This window comes from Pectinophora gossypiella, chromosome 3 (genome assembly GCF_024362695.1).
Source record: "Pectinophora gossypiella chromosome 3, ilPecGoss1.1, whole genome shotgun sequence".
Lineage (NCBI taxonomy): Eukaryota > Metazoa > Arthropoda > Insecta > Lepidoptera > Gelechiidae > Pectinophora > Pectinophora gossypiella.
Window position 1 is genome coordinate 1619389 of NC_065406.1, and position 17545 is coordinate 1636933.

Here is a 17545-nt window from a genome sequence, read left to right on the forward strand (position 1 = left end):
AATCATTTTAAATTTCGAAATTCTCATGCCATTTCACTATTCCTTTTATTCTGCTCTGAGATTACATCCTCGACCTTGATAAGAGTAACATCTATATTGCTTAACTGTGGCCGTGTCCACTATCTTTAAATGTGATCAACGTGTATCTACTACTCCTGTCGTACTACTCTGCCGGCACGTCGGGACTCCGGGCCTCCTGGAATTCCAGCTGGTGTCAAGGTTATTATTGAGCCGCCAAAGGCTCCTGACATGGCTCATGTAATGACTACCTACTTACATCAGTAGTAACCGAGACCAACGGCTTAACGTGGCTTTCAAAGCACGGATTATCTTACTTTCTTTTCCTTTCATATGAAGTCTGCGACCTATATTAGGTCGTTTGTGTATGGAGTGAATGAAACTGACCTGCATCTGTGTCTTGATCTTCAAGGCGGCCTCGGTCTGTCCGACCGTCATGAGCTGCACGGCTATCTCGTTCATCTCGGCGAGGCGCACTTCGTTCGCTCGCAGGTCGTTCTGGAAGTCGTCGAACTTCTTCTGCATCACCTCCACTTGCTCCAGGTCCTCGCCCACGTCTTGCACTTGGGCGTGCATCTCCTAGAATGTGGGGATTTGTTAGATTTGATACTTTCTTTTGTTTACAATGTTTCTGGCGATAGTTCAGAAACGAAACCAATTTGAACAGGGTTTAAGAGCGGGTTTTGAATAGTACTGGATTTTCAACAATTTACAAAATCGGTACTGAAACACCCTTAGTTAGCACACTTCCATGCCTGAAACTTTTATGTATACAGGGTGTTAGTGACATCGTAAACTTTGAGGGATGATTCAGGCAGGCAATGATTCTAAGTTTACATCAAATGGAATTTTCCGCCGCAAAAGTGTGGAACGGAAAATAATTAAAAAAAAAAACACAAAAATGTTCATGAATTTTCCGGCAGGAAAATCTACTTGATATCAACTCAGAATCATGGTCTGAATCACCCCCTTCAATTTTGTTACGATGTCACTAACACTCATCTACATGTATGTACTTGTACATGGTGTATGTGACATCGTAACAAATACTGAGAGGGATGATTCAGCTTTTTATTCTGAATTAATATCAAGTGGAATTTTCCACTTTATATTAACTCAGAATCATGGCCTGAATCATCCCCCCATCCCCCTCAGTATTCGTTAACTGGCATGCCTGTATCTGGCAAGCAACTATACTGGACGTACAGTTTCCACGTTTAGCTTGAAAATGTGCATGTAATGTTACTGGTCCGTTTTACTGGCATATGTCTTCCAGTCTTATACTTGCCTTATCCTTGATCCAGGTGGCGAGTTCCGCGGCCTCCCGCACCAGCACGTACGCCTTGACCGTCTCATTGAGCTTGTTTTGACGTTCGCGCGCCAAGCCCAGCAGGTTGTCGTACTGAGCTTCGATCTGTTAGGAGACATTTGTTGTAATATTGCTGTTATACTTAAGGATCGGAGGATAATAATAAGAACACAGGGGGTCCAAAGACACCACATTGAAGGAAATCATCAATATCATCTCATCCCCCTAGCATTATCCGGTTCTTCACAGGGTCCGCTCACCTAACCTGAAGATTTGATAGGTCCGGTTTTTTACAAAAGCGACTGCCTGTCTGACCTTCCAACCCGCGAAGGGAAAACCAGCCCAATACAGGTTAGGTCACATACCTTCGAAAATACCTCACAATGTTTTCCGGTGTTTGATTGAAGGAAATTATCTTTAAAGCAATATTGCAATGTCACCCGCTATTGACCTGTTTTAATTTGTCAACTGGTTCATGTGAGAATGTAATATAATGACCTGGTTCTGCCTGGCGGCGATGGAGCTCGAGTCGGCGAGGTTCTGCTGCGAGGCCGTGAGTCCAGCCTCCAATTTTTTCACGTAGGCGGCTGGGACGAACCCTTGACGGTCGTTCACCTCCACCTTCCACCAGTCCTGATGGGAAATAATGCCTTAATACTAAACGTCACGGAGACAGAATTATTGCGAACTTACCCAGAGTACTGATATGAGGCATAAGCCAAGAGGGAAACCACTGCCCTAATCTTCCCTAAAAAAGTAGCATGGAGAATGCTACACCGACAAGAGCGCGGCTATTATATTACTACATAAGAGGAGAAGGAATTTATTAGCATTTCGTTATGTTGTAAATGTCCTCTAGGAAAATTTTGCGCTTTTTCGAGCTATTTACTTATGTATTTAACAGTTTAGTGTACACAGAACAGGATATAAAGATAATTCGACTAACATAAGTCAGACAAACACTGTATTCAAATATGACGCGCACTGTCTGGGAATACACTACGGGTGGTTAGCGAGTGTAAAAGGTAAAGTAACATAGTATGGGTGCGTTGTTAAACGTACGCTTTGAGTACTTATCATTTAAAAACCTGTTCATAACAACAGTTTCATCGCATATCCAGTACTTATACCGCAGAGAGGTATCACGTTTATATTTAGGTACTAAAGCTGGCCCTAATTCTACTAATTAAAGTTCGATATCCATTTTTAAGAAATTTGAAGAAGAAGAAGAAGAAGCTGGAGAGACTGGCCGGAATACGCACAGGACCGCGAAAAATGGAAAGAGGCCTTTGCCCAGCAGTGGGATTTTGTAAGCTAGATTAGATTATATCCATTTTTGGACTTATTTTTTGATTTACATAGAACATATACACTTCTCATCAAAAAAATCGAAACACCTTGCAAGTTTACGTTTTGTCAGGATTATCAGAAAAATGTGTACATTTAGGAATAAATGTTAAATGTCGTTTAATAGTGAGTAATATGAGCTTATCAAATCTTAATGTTAATGTTCTAAATTTAAATGAATTTTTCATAGGTTTCGTATTTTGTTAAATGAGTCATTTTTATTCCGTATGGAGTATAAAGGAAATGGATAAAACAACACACGTAAATGAAAAAAAAAGCTAAAAAACGTTTATTTAATAACTTGTATTCCCTCCCCGAGCTCTAATTACTGCTTCCATACGGTTCTTCATCGATCGGATGAGAGTCACGATCACATGCTGTGGTATATTGTCCCATTCCTCTTGGATTGCATCTTGCAGCTGGCTAAGTGTTTCTGGGGCAGGATCTCTTGCTCGAATTCGTCTCTTTAATTCATCCCACAGATGTTCAATGGGATTCATGTCCGGGCTTCTTGCTGGCCATTCCATAATAGAGATATCGACTTCGTTAAGATAATCTCGTACGACGCCCGCGGTGTGAGCCCTAGCATTGTCGTGCATGAATATGAAGCCGTTGCCAATAAAATGTGCATAGGGCATCACATGAGGCTCGAGACACTCTTCGACGTACCGATGACAGTTTAGTGCAGGCAGACGTGGCCCAGACACGAAAGCAAGCTCTGTCTTACCGTCGGCGCTGATTCCTCCCCAAACCGTCCACGAACCGCCACCATAGCTGACCTTTTCTTCAATGCAGCATTGTGCATAGCGTTCTCCGTCTCTTCTGTAGACCTTGTTCCTTCCGTCGTTACCATACAGCATAATTTTACACTCATCAGAAAAGAGAACTTTGCTCCACTGTAGGTATGACCAATTTAGGTGCTCACGTGCAAAGTTAAGGCGCGCTCTTCGATGGTCTGCAGTTAATTTCGGCCCATTTGCTGGCTTATGCGGTACCATTCCACGATCCTTCAACCTTCTTCTAATTGTAGAGTCACTTACAGCCACCCTTCGTACAACACGAAGCCGCTGCTGCAGTTGAAAAGCGTTAAGGCGTCGATTTCTTAAAGAAGTTGTTACAATAAATCGATCATCTCGCTCAGAAGTGACCCGATTCCTGCCAGATCCTGAACGGCGCGTGAACAAACCAGTCTCCCGATAACGTTTATAGACTCTATGAACAGATGACAGGCTTAGATGCAGTCTTGCAGCCACAACACGCTGACTAAGGCCAGAATCCAGCAATGCCACAACTTGGGCGGCTTCTGTGGGCGAAGTATCCATACGTTTTAGAAAAAAAACCTTTTTTCAGACGTCCCAAAGTCACAGTATTGAAATAAAAAACAAAAAGTTTAAGGATAGGCGCCAATTTTTAGTTTTTAAACGCTAAATGTACTCCAACCCTAAACACACATTTGTCTCAAAACAGTGATTCATTTCGTTTATAAGATAAACAAATGAAATTCTAATTTTGAATTTAGAATTTTCGCTTATTACTGTAATGGCCAAACTGCCAGCTATACATTTATGTTTTTTTTTTCATCGTATGAATTCTTTTTTGTGTTAAATTCGGACAGAAACAATGAAAACGGAAGCGTTTCGATTTTTTTGATGAGAAGTGTATTTGGATCTGTACTAAGAAAGTGTCCGTTTTACGTTTTAAATATGTTCATAAACATTCATAAATGGCTCACTTTTAAAAATAAATAGCGAAAGAAACTTACATAAAACAACAATTTTCTCTTGTCATTCCGTTTAGCAATAAACACGTTTTTCGCTAACAGCACACACAGCCAACTAAACACTATCATTTTGTATCACTAACTACTAGGTAAGTATCACTTTCTATCACAGATGATTACTTTACTACTAATTTATTTTGTATTTAATAAATACTACATTTTGTGGCGTTCGTTCGCGATGATCACTCGGTTCGACGTATGTCGTGTTAAGAGATCGTTACGTAAATAAGCGGCACGAAGCAGATACAATAAGGAGCGATGATTGTTAGGCCTCATTCATATCTGCGTCTACCAGATTGAATACAAGAGAAGACACATTTGTCTTTGCAATTTGCATGTATAATATCACGCAGTTTTGTGAAAACATTCGAGAATGTTACCGATTCATAGTTTCCATAACATACTATTTATTGAATTGCCAAAATAAATATCATCTTATTAAACATCCGGTAAAGTTTATATGCAGTACATTGAATAGCAAAAACAAAGGTGACGTCTCAAAATAAAATCATTCAATTTAGGCCGTCGACTGTGTGTGTAATACGTATGTATGTAGCCTCATGTAGAGTACATACTTTATCATTGACATTGAGTTTGGTCGCGCGTGAAATGGAGTAACCACGCCTGTTTATCTGTAAGGGGCCTGTAGCGGAACGCACTAAATTATTCAGGATGTTTTATGCAACATTTACCAACTTGAGCCGTATTTTATCGTATCTTGTTATTGGTGCTAATTCTTGCAGTCACCATCTAATTTTAAGTTATAGGTGTCATTTTCTTATCCGTTGAAAAAGAAAGGGACGGGTATACGATAGGCATAAAATGTATGGAATACACGACAATTTTAAGCAGAAATCTAAAACAACCGTCTAAAAATTTTACTTAGGCCAATAACCCGACAGAATTAAGTTGACAGCGCGTCTAACCGCGCGCATACCAGCGAGGTGCTATTTTACTCGCACGGGTTATTCAGTCATTTTAAAATTAACTTGTTGACAATCATCCGTCCCTGTCCTTTACGGCGGATAAGAAAATGACGGGTATAACTTAAAATAAAATTAGGGGGTGTCTGCAGGAATCGGAGCCATTGTGTGGTTTAAAATTCTTGCCAATTATTTCTCAACCTTACAGTTTACTAAAGAATCGCTTTAGATAAGAAACACGTGGTTCCTAAGTTATTATAACACAACATAATGTAGTGTATGTGACACAACAGGCGTATTACTACTGACAATGTAATTTTATTCGCAGATAAACGTTCAGTGATAAGATAATGATGAGTTACTAAATGTTAGTCGGTTTAAATTAATTGCTTATTTACGTATTTCTTTTGATACGTTCGTAATACTGAATGAATTATTGGCCATTACGTTAGCGATAACATCTACCACATAGTTTTGTGAAATTATAGTAATAGGTTAGACGATTTTGTTGAATGGATGGTTGATGGATTGGAGCTCGAGGACCCAGTGGTGTAATGATTATTACACTCATGGTACAAAACACCAGGTACGCTCAAAACTGACAGCTAACATTTCAAGATTAGCCTAGCTGACGTCATCCCGCCCTGCGTTGCCATTTCGTAAAAAATAAATTACCCACGTCCAATGTTTTTATATTTCCTTTCCAAGAAAAGAGTTACTTACAGTTTTAATGATTTTTATGTATGTGATAAGTAATTTCAATTAAATACATTAGTCGTTAATTCGATTAATTTTTAATAATAAAATTTACGTCCTTGGAATGTTGGAGATACCAATGTAATGGTAACACAGTGGTAACACATACGTCCAAAGGGCTAGCAATGGCGGCTTGTCATAGGATTGAGTATATCTGGTTTCCTTATACCATAATTACACTCGTCCCGGCTTTAAAATAGCTGCGGGTTCAAGTCCCTTGTATGTGTTGGAGTGCATCTCAAATTTCAAGCACCTAACTTATGCAGTTTAGATTTTTTCATACAACATTTTTCCCCGCTAACTCCCATTTCTCAAAATACAGCCATAACTAAATTTTATATTTACTAAGGTATGCATGCATGCTAGATTGAAAACATCTACTCGTATCTTACGCGGTTCAGATTTTTTCATACAAATGTTTTGTCCTGCTAACTCCCGTTCTCGTGGGAATTTTGCAATATCCTGTTGCAACTAAGCTTCAAGTTTACTAAGGTACCTGCGTGCCAAATTTCAAGCGTCTAACTTAAGTGGTTTAAATTTTACATACAAAAGGATTTTCCTGCTAATTCCCGTTCCTTTCTTAGTGCACCTCTACGGTACCTAAGCTACGTCCCTTCGAAATTTCAAGTGCCTACGTTTAGCCGTTTAGGCTATACGTTGATATGTCAGTCAGTGAGTCAGTCAGTTTCTCCTTTTATATATTTAGATGTGAAGCACCGACCTTGTTGTTAGAGTTCAGCAAGGTGAGCACGTCTCCCCGCTTCATGGACACCTCGCGCGGAGACTTCTCGGCGTAGTCGTACAGCGCCGCCACCACCTCCTTGCCCGACACGTCCACCGCCGGGGACTCTTGTTGCTGCGTACCAACATTTACTTATTGATAACTGATTGATTGCTTTTAAGATTAGAGATAAGTAAATGCTTAATGTGTACCATGTGGCAGTACTTTATATAAATAACTGTCTTTGGAACTACACACAACTCAACTGGCTGACAACTGTATTGTGTGCCATGTAACCGGCTCTTCAATTTGAGTTTCGCATGCTACATCGGGATCTTCTTCTATCGTGTGGGTTGTGACGCTTCTAAATTGGAGAGCAAAGCTTCGTGTTTCCTAAGCCTGCGTACTGGTCATGGGCTTCTCGGTCACGACTCCTCATTCTTCTTCTTTGCGAGTCGATGGCGATCGATACTAAATTTTTGCTGACCAATAATTGGCCACGCTTACGGCATTGTCAGTGGCTTCGTAAAGGTCTTTAATAGTGCGGAAATACTAATAAAAAAACAAAAGACCCTTGCACTGCCCTATTTTGCCTAAAAGTAGCATGGAGAATGCTACACCGACTAGAGCGTGGCTCTTAAATTAGTGATGTGATACAAAAGAGACTTACCCGGCAAGAGTCGGCCTGCTCACGCAGCGCCTTGATAGTGTTGCCAAAAGCTTCCAAGTCCGACAGCAGAGCTTCATGTTTCTTGAGCAGAGCTTCGGAGGAGTCCTCGTCCTTGCCATAGTCCTGGGTGTTGGCCATCGGCTCCTTCTCGCGCATCCACGACTCCGCTTCGTTGGCGTCCGCGAAGTACTGCTGCGCTTGCAACGAGTCCTCCAAGTCTTGCTTGCGCTATGATAAAAAAGTAATACAGTAAGAAAAACGCTTAAGAGTTTGCACGTGAACTGGACTTCAAAGATTCAAGTGTTACCCCATACCTGCAGAGCCTTCTCCTGCAGCTGCGTCCACTGCGTGTGCAGCTGCTGCAGCCGCGCCGCGATGTCGTCGGCGGCGAAGTGCCCCGCGTCCCGCAGCGCGGCGCCCGCGGCGCGCACCGCCTCCACGCGCGCCTCATGCTGCGACATCTCGCCCATCACCGCCTGGTGCTTCTTCATCAGGTTCTGCACGCCGATGAGGTCGCGACCTGAACGAACACGTTCATATATTATTTATATTAGACATTGCGGCTTTAAATACCGAATCTCCTTTTAATATCCAAACTATATTGTTTAACTATTGTGTTTGGAAATATCGGCCTTAGGAGGTTAAAGAAACAAATACAACTCCGGCAGGTTTTCTTGCTAGCTTTATATATTTTATTCTAACTAACTGTATCCCCGAAGGAGTAGATATACTATACACACACTCCTCGCCAGCGAGGTTTAACTCCCATATATGTTCGCCAATAGGGGGAGAGCCTATTGCCATTAACCGGACACAAATCCTGGAAACCGCGTAATATAAATTATCTATGATGCAAACTTGAATTCAAAATCTTTTTTTCAGTGGTTTAGATCCGGAATACGAACCTATGATCCAACGATTTAAGTCACCCGTTCTCCGAAGAGGGTTATCGCAGATTCCAAAGAAATAAATTGGTTATGTGCAAAGAAGCGCATTTGTGTAAAACCCGTATAATTTGTAAAGGAAACATACATAAACACTGTTTTCTCTGTATGATGTTCTATCTGTCCTATTGCGTACAACTAAATATATAATGAAACTGATACTATCGTATGCTATGATAAGTCAATGAACTTACCTCTGTTGGTAGAGGCGATGATGGGTTCCTTCTCGCGGATCCAAGCGGCTTCGTCGTCCAAATCACGGAACAGCTGCTGGGCTTGCAGCGAGTCTAACAGGCGACGCTTGCGGATCGCCATCGGCTTGTCTAGCGCGGCGTAACGCGCCACCAGGGCATCCTACAGAAGGAATAACAGTTAATACACATAATAACGGGGTTCTTACTGCGTTTAAAGCAGGGTTATGAGACTCCCGATATTTCGACACTGTCCGATGTTTCTATCTACTCCTGTCCAATCTCATCAACAGGCACTTGCAACAGTGTTGAAATATCGGGTGTCTCATATCCCTGCTTTAAACGCGGTAAGAACCCGTTATTATGTGTTTTAATTATGATAATAACCGCGTAAACTTAAAACAAGGAATAACAGTTTACCGCTATTGTAATACATACATTCACAAACTCACTCCTCTAATGGGGTGGGCGGAGCCACAAGGCGTCAAGGACTACTTCCAGCCACTGTTGAATACGAAGTCGAAGAAGATGAGCCTTATGGTGTCCAAATGGAAGTGGAATCCAAACTAATATTATAAACGGGAAAGTGCGTGTCTGTTTGTTTGTCCGTCTTTCACGGCAAAACGGAGCGACGAATTGACGTGATTTTTTAACCTTTCGCAACCCGATGGCTCCTGAAAGAGCCAGCGTCAAAAACAACTAACTCCCGCCGGCTCCCCAAAGAGCCAACCCTACTGCGCTCCGATTTCGCGCTTATTTCTTGGTTATTATAGCAGATATTGGCTTGTATTATATATATTTGACAAGGTAATGAAGTGAGCAACATAATGCTACCAAATACGAAGAACTTTTCAACTCTACTGCTAAAAAATTGGAATCGAAAAGTCGTGCTGCGCGTGGTGCACATTTTTGCATATCTTGTGAATAATATTGTGTTTTTTGGATTTCCTCGGGTAAAAAAGGTAAGTATTTATTATAATTATAGTTTATTTATCAAAAAAAACCTGAAATTTCAAAGGAATTACCAAAAAATAACTCAGTAAAATTGGCGATTGGGCATCGCGTTTTCGCAAAGTGATTATTGCGTATTTTCAATGAAATTCTTATAACATTCTAGCTTCTTTTTATCTAAAATTTATCCAGGAATCGAATTATGTAATTAGTTCATGAAAATATGTACGTATTAATTTTATTTTAGTTGATAAATCAACCACGGAATAACTGACGCCGCCATTTTGGTTTATACAGGCTGATATTTTTTAGAACTAATGTCAGAAAATCCGTCGGCTCCCCAGGGAGCCACGTACTAAATATATGTATGTATTTTTTACACGTGCGATGTTATCATTTTAGGGATTGAAATGAGTGATTCGGAAGAAGACCCGGTACAATCTCGGATAAATGCGGTACCATTATCCCTCGCCTACCCAGTATCGGTAACTCCCGGTGGGTCTGGCCCCATACCTTACCTTAGTTTGATTTTAGACTTTATTGTGAAAAGTAATTATGTGAAAACAGATAATCACTTCCAGACCTCAATCATACCTAGGTATGTCATCAATAACTAAATATGTTATTTGCCTTTTTAGACCTGGGTACCACCCACGACGCCAACAGTGGTTACGCCAAGGACAGCTTCCCCTGCCCCGAGAAGATATCCGATTGCGCTAAAATTTTGCCAAGATATGTACGTTAGATGACAATTCAATATTTTGGTGGCAGTGAGCTGATCTGATGAATGACGTAATCGGATTGGGTGATCACTGGAACTTGATGAAGGAACAACGTAAACTTATTGAATTTGGGTTCATCTGTTTGTCTTGACGAGCATTTTTATAAAAGCATGCTTTAAAAATATATTTTTTAATTATAAATAAAATAAATAAAAAAGTAAATATATGTTTACACACAGACACGTAATTTTACTACGTATTATATACCTACTTCCAATTATTTACATTACATAATAAAAATTGAAAAACAGCATATTGACAGTTATCTAATCAGAAGTAGTTATAAAATAAAAAATATTAAGATTTATTACTGAAAATAGTATAATGAATTGGATACAATAGGTGCATCTAGCTAATAAAATTATTATAATCGTCTGATTTTGTAAAAAAAGAATCAACCTGTACATGAAATCCTGAACTCCCCAGTGGCTCCCCAGGGAGCCACCTCGAAAGACGCGAAAAACGGCCGGGTTTTGACGGTTTCCGAGCCGCGACTCTCGGGTTGTGAAAGGTTAAGTGGAGATAGTTGATGGGATAGAGAGTGACTTAGGCTATATTTTGTCTCTTTCTAAACTCCTACTTTCCTTAAATGGGGGGTGGAAATTTGTATTGAGCAAAATTTTCAAGGTAGAAAGCTAAAAATTGGTATGTGAACTATTTGTGAATAACAACTAAAACGTGCGTATTTTTTTTTGGAATCTGCCCAAAACCCCTTCACAGAGGGGATAAAATTTTATATAGGGCGGTAAGAAGCTAAATTTTGATACTTTAGGCAAGGGGAACCGTGATACCCTGATTTTAACGCGAGTGAAGCCGTGGGTAAAAGCTGATACTTGTATATAAGCTGCCATACCCTCTTGGCCCGGATGTTGTCGGCGTCGAAGTGTCCGCGCTCGATGAACTGCTCGGCCTGCGCGCGGATGGCGTCGATGCGCTCCGCGTGCGAACTCACGTCCGCCTCCAGGAGCGCGTGCTTCTTCTGGAGGTTCTGCACGCTGGTCAGGTCCTGCGGAAGAACATGTGTTTATTTATTAACTAAGTATTAATTATTTTATATTATTTCAACTTTTGCTTTAAATGTTAAGGGCTATGAATGATATTTTTAAGTGGACATAAGCCAGTTTAATTTTTTTTGTTTATTGACATTTTAATGTTATTGTATTTGGGAAACATGCTTGTAATGAAAATAGTTTGGTCTGCGTAAGATGAAATAAATACCTAAATAAATGTTACTGAACCTTTTTTCGACGTTACTTATTTCAAGTTTGCTTCGGATGGCATCTACTTGGCCGGACAAATGATCTGCGTATGTGTGTGCAATAATTATTTAATTTAACAAATGGGGAGCGCGGAGGGCTCTCATCCGGTTACTATTTAGATTACTGATGTAAGTAAGTAGTCGTTACATGAGCCATGTCAGGGGCCTTTGGCGGCTCAATAGTAACCCTGACAAGGTTGTTGCGGTTGGTAATCCACCTCACAACCCATACGATAGAAGATTGTGATATAGACGTGAGCTTATGTTACCTTGCCATAGTCCTCGCTAAGCAGCTGTCCCTCCAGCTCGGACAGCCACAGCTCGATGTCCTCGACGCTGCGGTTGTACTGCTGCTGCTGCGCCGCTTCCTGCAGCTTGCTGCCCTTCAACTCGGAGGCGGCCACCAGGCGTTCCCATAGCCCCGCCAGTTCACCCAACCGGGACTCGATTTGCGCTGGGAAAAATGGAATTTATAAATGTCTGATGAATTCTTTTTTATAAATAATCGATAGAAAAAAAAAGATAAATAAATAAGTAACAGAGACCGCGCAGCATTAACTAGTATTCCGTTGCGAGAGGTGGAGAAGGTTAGTTTCCTAATAGTCAAGTAAATTACTTTTTACCAAACGTCAAAACACGAAGTTACTATGGAATTTGTATGAAAAAGCACACCGTGACGTAACAGAAAAATGCGATAAAATGCCGGACTTATTATTACTTTTTTTCTTGATTAAAATTCATAAATAAGTAAACTAGGGATCACAAAGTGATTTTTGTGATTAGTCCCTACCGAGATACGAACCAGGGAGTTCCGGATCGTGAGCGCGCAACCCTCCACCACTGGACGACGGAGGTCGTTAGAAAGGTATAATATTCGTACTTACGTTTAGCGAAATGCTCTTGCTCCAGCAACTGTGTCCCTAGCGCCGTGATCTCGTCAACCCTAGGCTTGTTGGCTTGCAGTTCTTGCTCGAAGTTCTGATGCTTCTGCACCTTGCCGTTCAAGTTGGTGGGGTCTAGGTAGGAGTCGTCTGTGGCGAACTTGAGCTTCTCATTGATCCAGCCTTTGGTCTCATCGCAGTCGCGTTCGAATTGTTGATATTTGTAAGCGTCTTCGAGAAGGGCGCGGCGTTGGTTCGACTTCTCGAGGAGAGCGGCGCGGCGTTCTAGCAGCTGTGGATGACGGAATTTATATTGTATTAAAAAAAAAGAACATCCAGACCTCTGTGCCGAGGTTTTTCTTGCAGTTTGCAGGTTGTGAGAACCTGCAGTAGTTTTAGGCGGATGAGATGTTCGTTATGTAAAAAAATACGATACAAAGTGTAGAGTAAGCCCACTGAATAAAGATATATTTGAACTCAATATTAGATTATGATTGGTTGGAGTCTGGGGAAGACAGTCGAAATTCGGTCTATATCCTATTTAGCATGATTAGAATGAAAGCAGGAAAGATGTATATACAGGCGGAGTTACCGGTCTCTACTTAGTATTATTCTTTCTTATATTGTAATGGTTACAGCGCTCAGAGATCCAGTATTTTATCTAGTTCAAGTCAGAATTTTTTCGACTTTTGTCTTGAGTTTTCCTTAAGTCATAGCACTTAAATAAAATGAAAAATAGCTTATATACATTGAGGCATCAGCTGAAATATTTCATAACTTGCCTCTTACTTATTTTGTAACTTGAAAAATGTTGTAAAATGGCTTTTTATGGAAATATTTTTAAGCTATTGCATAGCTTCTATCGCGGGCCTTGAGCGTGGAGACCGAATCCAGAAATTTCGTAACGAAAATAACCTAACACCCCTAACTCCGACCGGCACAGCGGTGATACTTTTTTATTATTACATCCCACCGCTGGGCACAGGCTTCCCTTTAATCAACCGGAGGGGGAATGGAGTACGCTCCACCACGCTGCTCCACTGCGGGTTGGTGGAAAATAAAATAATTAGACATACCATCTCCCTCCTCTGCGCGACGTCGTCAGCGGCGTAATGTTGGCCTTCGATGAGCTTGGACGCGAACTCGTCCAGAGCCTTGATCTTCTCCTCCTGTGCTGCCAGAGACTTCTCAAAGTCCTCGTGTTTCTTCAACAACGCTTCTACGGAGTCCAGGGAGTCGCCAACGTCCTCGTTAGCTAGGAACGCCTGGTGAAGAAAAAAATAACATAAAAGATGCTATTTATATTCTATAAATCCAATATCGAATTTTATGTAGGTCTCAAAACTAAAAGATTGTGTTAATTTGACAAGCAAAATTTCAAATTTAAATCTAGAATTCGAGAGACAGACAGTGTGGTTGACAGTATTCTAGAAAAGATGACAAGGAAATCAGGAGGACTGAAGACAACATACTCCAGAACACGGTGTGATAATATACTACCCTCGGAAGAAGCATGACTCGATTACAAGGGGTTAAAAACACCACATCGAAGCAATTCTTCTTATAAGGAATATTGCAATTTGACATTTGTGCAATGGCAACAAATGTCAAAAAGCTATATTGCTTTTTAGATGAATTGCTTCGTTGTGGCTTTTTTAATCCCTCTTACTCTAGTCATCGAGTCACGCTCCTTTTTTTGACGTGACTTATTGTAGATTTGCCGCAGATGGCATTAAGTACTTGGCCGGACAAATGGGGAGTGCTGAAGGCTCTCACCCGGTACAACATTTAAGACAACAGGCCTGAGGGTGGCCAGTTGGGCGCGAATCTCGGCTCAGGGCGTCGTCTGAGAGGAAAAATATTTGAAAGAATTAATTGACCCTAGCGGGTCGATAGCGATAAGCGCTGATTGAGGGAAATCGTCGATCGCGCCAGCGGGGTCAGTATCGGGGTCCTGAAGTGTTGTGTGTTCACGCTCCTTCAGAGGGTTGTATATTATCACACCATGTTCTGCAGTACTTTTTATACGATTAGTGGCACAAGGGCCTACGGTATAAACATACCTCCTGCTTGTGCATCCAGGCGTCGGCCTGCTCGGTGTCGCGGTAGAACAGCTGCAGGTCCATGCACTGCAGGTACAGCACGCGGCGCTGCTCCCACAGCGCGTGGAGGGCGTCACCCTCGCGCTGCAGAGCGTCCAAGGCGGTGGACACTTCGCCCGCAGCGCGGTGGCCGCCCTCTACCAGCGCCTGGCCCGCCGCCGCGCAGCCGCGGATCACATCTGACCTAGCGTCCATCTCGCCCTGGAAATATGGTATTACTTAACACACTGTTTATCTTACAGCTTTTCCCCAGCTACACAGGTTGTGAAAAGCTGCAGTAGTTTTAGGCGAATGAGACGTTCTACACAAAAATATATTTATGTAATTTACGATTCAAAGTCTAACTATAACTATGTTACCTAATGAATAACGATATTGAGTGTGAGTTTCAAAAGTTTCCAAGGAAATTGAAGCAAAATTACGTAACAAATACGGATGGATCTAACGTCTTTGACACTAAAACAGAAAAAACTGTGTTAAACTGTGTGTGTTTGTGTTAAAACAGAAGTAAACATTTTGATTTTGGAAGTACGAGAAACCTACTCCAGTACAGTTCCAGAAAAAACTGTACTTTTAATGATACCACGAAAATTGACCAATGAGTTTTTAAAACGGTTTAGAGTCTCTTTTCATAATTTATCTTTTATAGGATCACTTTTGTTTTAGTAAAAAAAGTATATATTCCATACCTTATGCTCCTGATGCCTCTCAAGCAGCGCCTCTGCCCCGGGCACGTCCTTGGCGAGGTCATCGGCAGCGATAAGCGCGCGGATGTCGCTCATCCACGACATGAGGTCGCGGTAGTCGGCCAGGAACCGGTGCAGCGCGTACGAAGACTCCAGCTCCGAACGACGCTCCTGGCAGGGTACGAGTGGTTAGTTCGTTGCGCACGTATAATGGCGCCGATTCGGGCAACAACCATCTTAGTTTTTACTTTTGACAGGACTAAAACTAGCTCTTTCTCTTTCTTACACTTTTTGTAAGTGAAGGACAGCACTAACATCAGAATTCAAACTAGATTCAGGCTAAGTTTGTGTCTCCTCGAACAGGAAGCAATGCCCTTCATAGACGGTGACATCAACTGTTCTCCCCGCTTCGCCATGGGCCCCATTGAGCGACCTAAAAACGGCCTCCATAGTCCAATGGTCGAGCCTTGGGCTCAGGATCCGGAGGTCCCGGGTTCAAATCCCGGTGGGGACATATAATAAAAATCACAGCTAGATGTTATAAGAAAGTACTAACAAGGCGTACCACAACTTCTTGGCCTGAAAACTCCTGGTAATGTCCAACGGATAGTTTTCTAGGAATACATACGACGTTTCCGAACAATGCTGTTATAAAATAAGGAGTTAGGTTACCTTGGCTTTCTGAACGAGCTTCTGCCAAGCCAGCGTGATTTCGTCGCGCTTGGCGTGTATGGCGGGCGCGTGGTCGGCGTGTATAGCGGCCAGCCGCGCCGCCTCGCCGTCCAGGGTCGACACCTTGTCTTCTAGGGCTGCTAGGTCGCGCTCCACGCCCTCGTGCTTGCGCTGGAATATATACCTTCATTACTACTGCTGAATTATGAGCTAGTTCCTCAGAAAAATATTTGAGTGAGAGGTAACACAAGTGTTAAAAAAGGGAAAGACGAAATGTTTAAGAACTCTTAGCATCACGCCTCTATCCCCGAAGGGGTAGGCAGAAGTGTATAGAATACGGTGTATAGACCAAAAGCACCTACAAAAACATAAATTTTACAATTATGACAACTAATGGTTCATAATTTCACCATTGTTTACAAATAATTCGCTTGGCTCAGTGACTCAGTTTAAAGTTAATTTATTACTTTGCAAGAAACTGATTGGACCTTTGCAGCTTATCGTACCTGCAAAGTCTGGACAGTAGCGAGATCGCGACCATAGTCGTCAGAACCAAGCACGACATCCTTCTCGGAGATCCAGGCGATGGTCTCGTCGGCGTCGCGGTTGAAGCGTTGTATCTCGTGAGCGCCGAACAAGCGCTCCTGACGCATCAGCGCCATCTGGCGGAGACGCTGCCATGCTTCGTTCAGCTCCTGTAGGGTAAAACTATCGTTAGCCACGGGTATATGTTTACTAGCGTCTATAACGACAAACTTCAAGATTGCCTGTGTAGATTTTTGAGACTATCTTCGTCCATAAAAAAGAAGGACGAGAAGAGTGGGGTGCAATAATTACGTAATAACAATATTTGTATTATCAGTATGGACATATTATGGACTAAAAATAAAGTTTTTTTTTATTTATTTATTTTATTAAATCTTAATACTAAAAATACAATTATCAATGCCCTGCAAAACTGTTTAAACAGTTTGTCTGCAGGAAAGAGTCTCTACTAATAATATGAACTTATATCTAATAGTCAATTAATAACATACAATTATAAGTTAGCTAGGACACGAGTCTAGATGTGTTACTCGATGTGTTTTTTTTAATTTTTAACGAGGCTTTAAACACCCCGAGTGATCATGTCAGCCTCATAGGTGCTTTCGTGTACCTATCCCTAAGGTCAACCAGATAATATATACTGAAAGCTTTACATGAAAGTGGCTCTGCCAACCATATCAGCATATTAGAATATGCAATAAAAAGTCTCCCCAAATGACGCATTACAAACATATCCGTTATGTCGCCAGTGGCGATACTTAACTAATGCTATCGACGCGAAGGGAGAAAAATCTACTTTCTATCAAGAGCGTGTAATAAGGTAGTTTCCAACTAATCAAATCAGTTATTTTTTACTAAACGTCAAAACATGAAATTACTATAGAATTTGTATGAAAAAGCAACCTGTGCCGTCTTAGAAAAACGTGACAAAATGTCGCACTTTTTATTACATTTTTCTTTATTAAAATTCATACGTAAGTTAAATAGAAAAAAGAAAAAGTTTTTAGT

The 17545-nt window shown here is 41.4% G+C and overlaps 1 protein-coding gene and 1 long non-coding RNA gene across 6 annotated transcripts in view; one reads left to right on the plus strand and one right to left on the minus strand.

The window, feature by feature from the left end:
- Positions 1–17545, minus strand: part of LOC126379733 (spectrin alpha chain) — a 65355-nt gene that overhangs the window by 29937 nt on the left and 17873 nt on the right. For all 5 annotated transcript variants that reach the window (XM_050028550.1, XM_050028575.1, XM_050028569.1 and 2 more), the window contains exons 6-20: positions 16498–16686; positions 15992–16162; positions 15323–15490; positions 14595–14834; positions 13608–13796; positions 12535–12823; positions 11920–12104; positions 11246–11398; positions 8663–8822; positions 7839–8044; positions 7525–7752; positions 6855–6989; positions 1826–1960; positions 1307–1432; positions 406–597 (exon numbers count right to left, since the gene is read on the minus strand). In XM_050028550.1, coding sequence (XP_049884507.1) covers positions 406–597; positions 1307–1432; positions 1826–1960; positions 6855–6989; positions 7525–7752; positions 7839–8044; positions 8663–8822; positions 11246–11398; positions 11920–12104; positions 12535–12823; positions 13608–13796; positions 14595–14834; positions 15323–15490; positions 15992–16162; positions 16498–16686 — 2766 coding nt within the window. The remainder of the gene's footprint in view (positions 1–405; positions 598–1306; positions 1433–1825; positions 1961–6854; positions 6990–7524; positions 7753–7838; positions 8045–8662; positions 8823–11245; positions 11399–11919; positions 12105–12534; positions 12824–13607; positions 13797–14594; positions 14835–15322; positions 15491–15991; positions 16163–16497; positions 16687–17545) is intronic.
- LOC126381101 (uncharacterized) lies at positions 9444–10572 on the plus strand. Its single transcript, XR_007568678.1, has 2 exons — positions 9444–9621; positions 10249–10572. It is a non-coding gene; the product is annotated as an uncharacterized LOC126381101 (long non-coding RNA).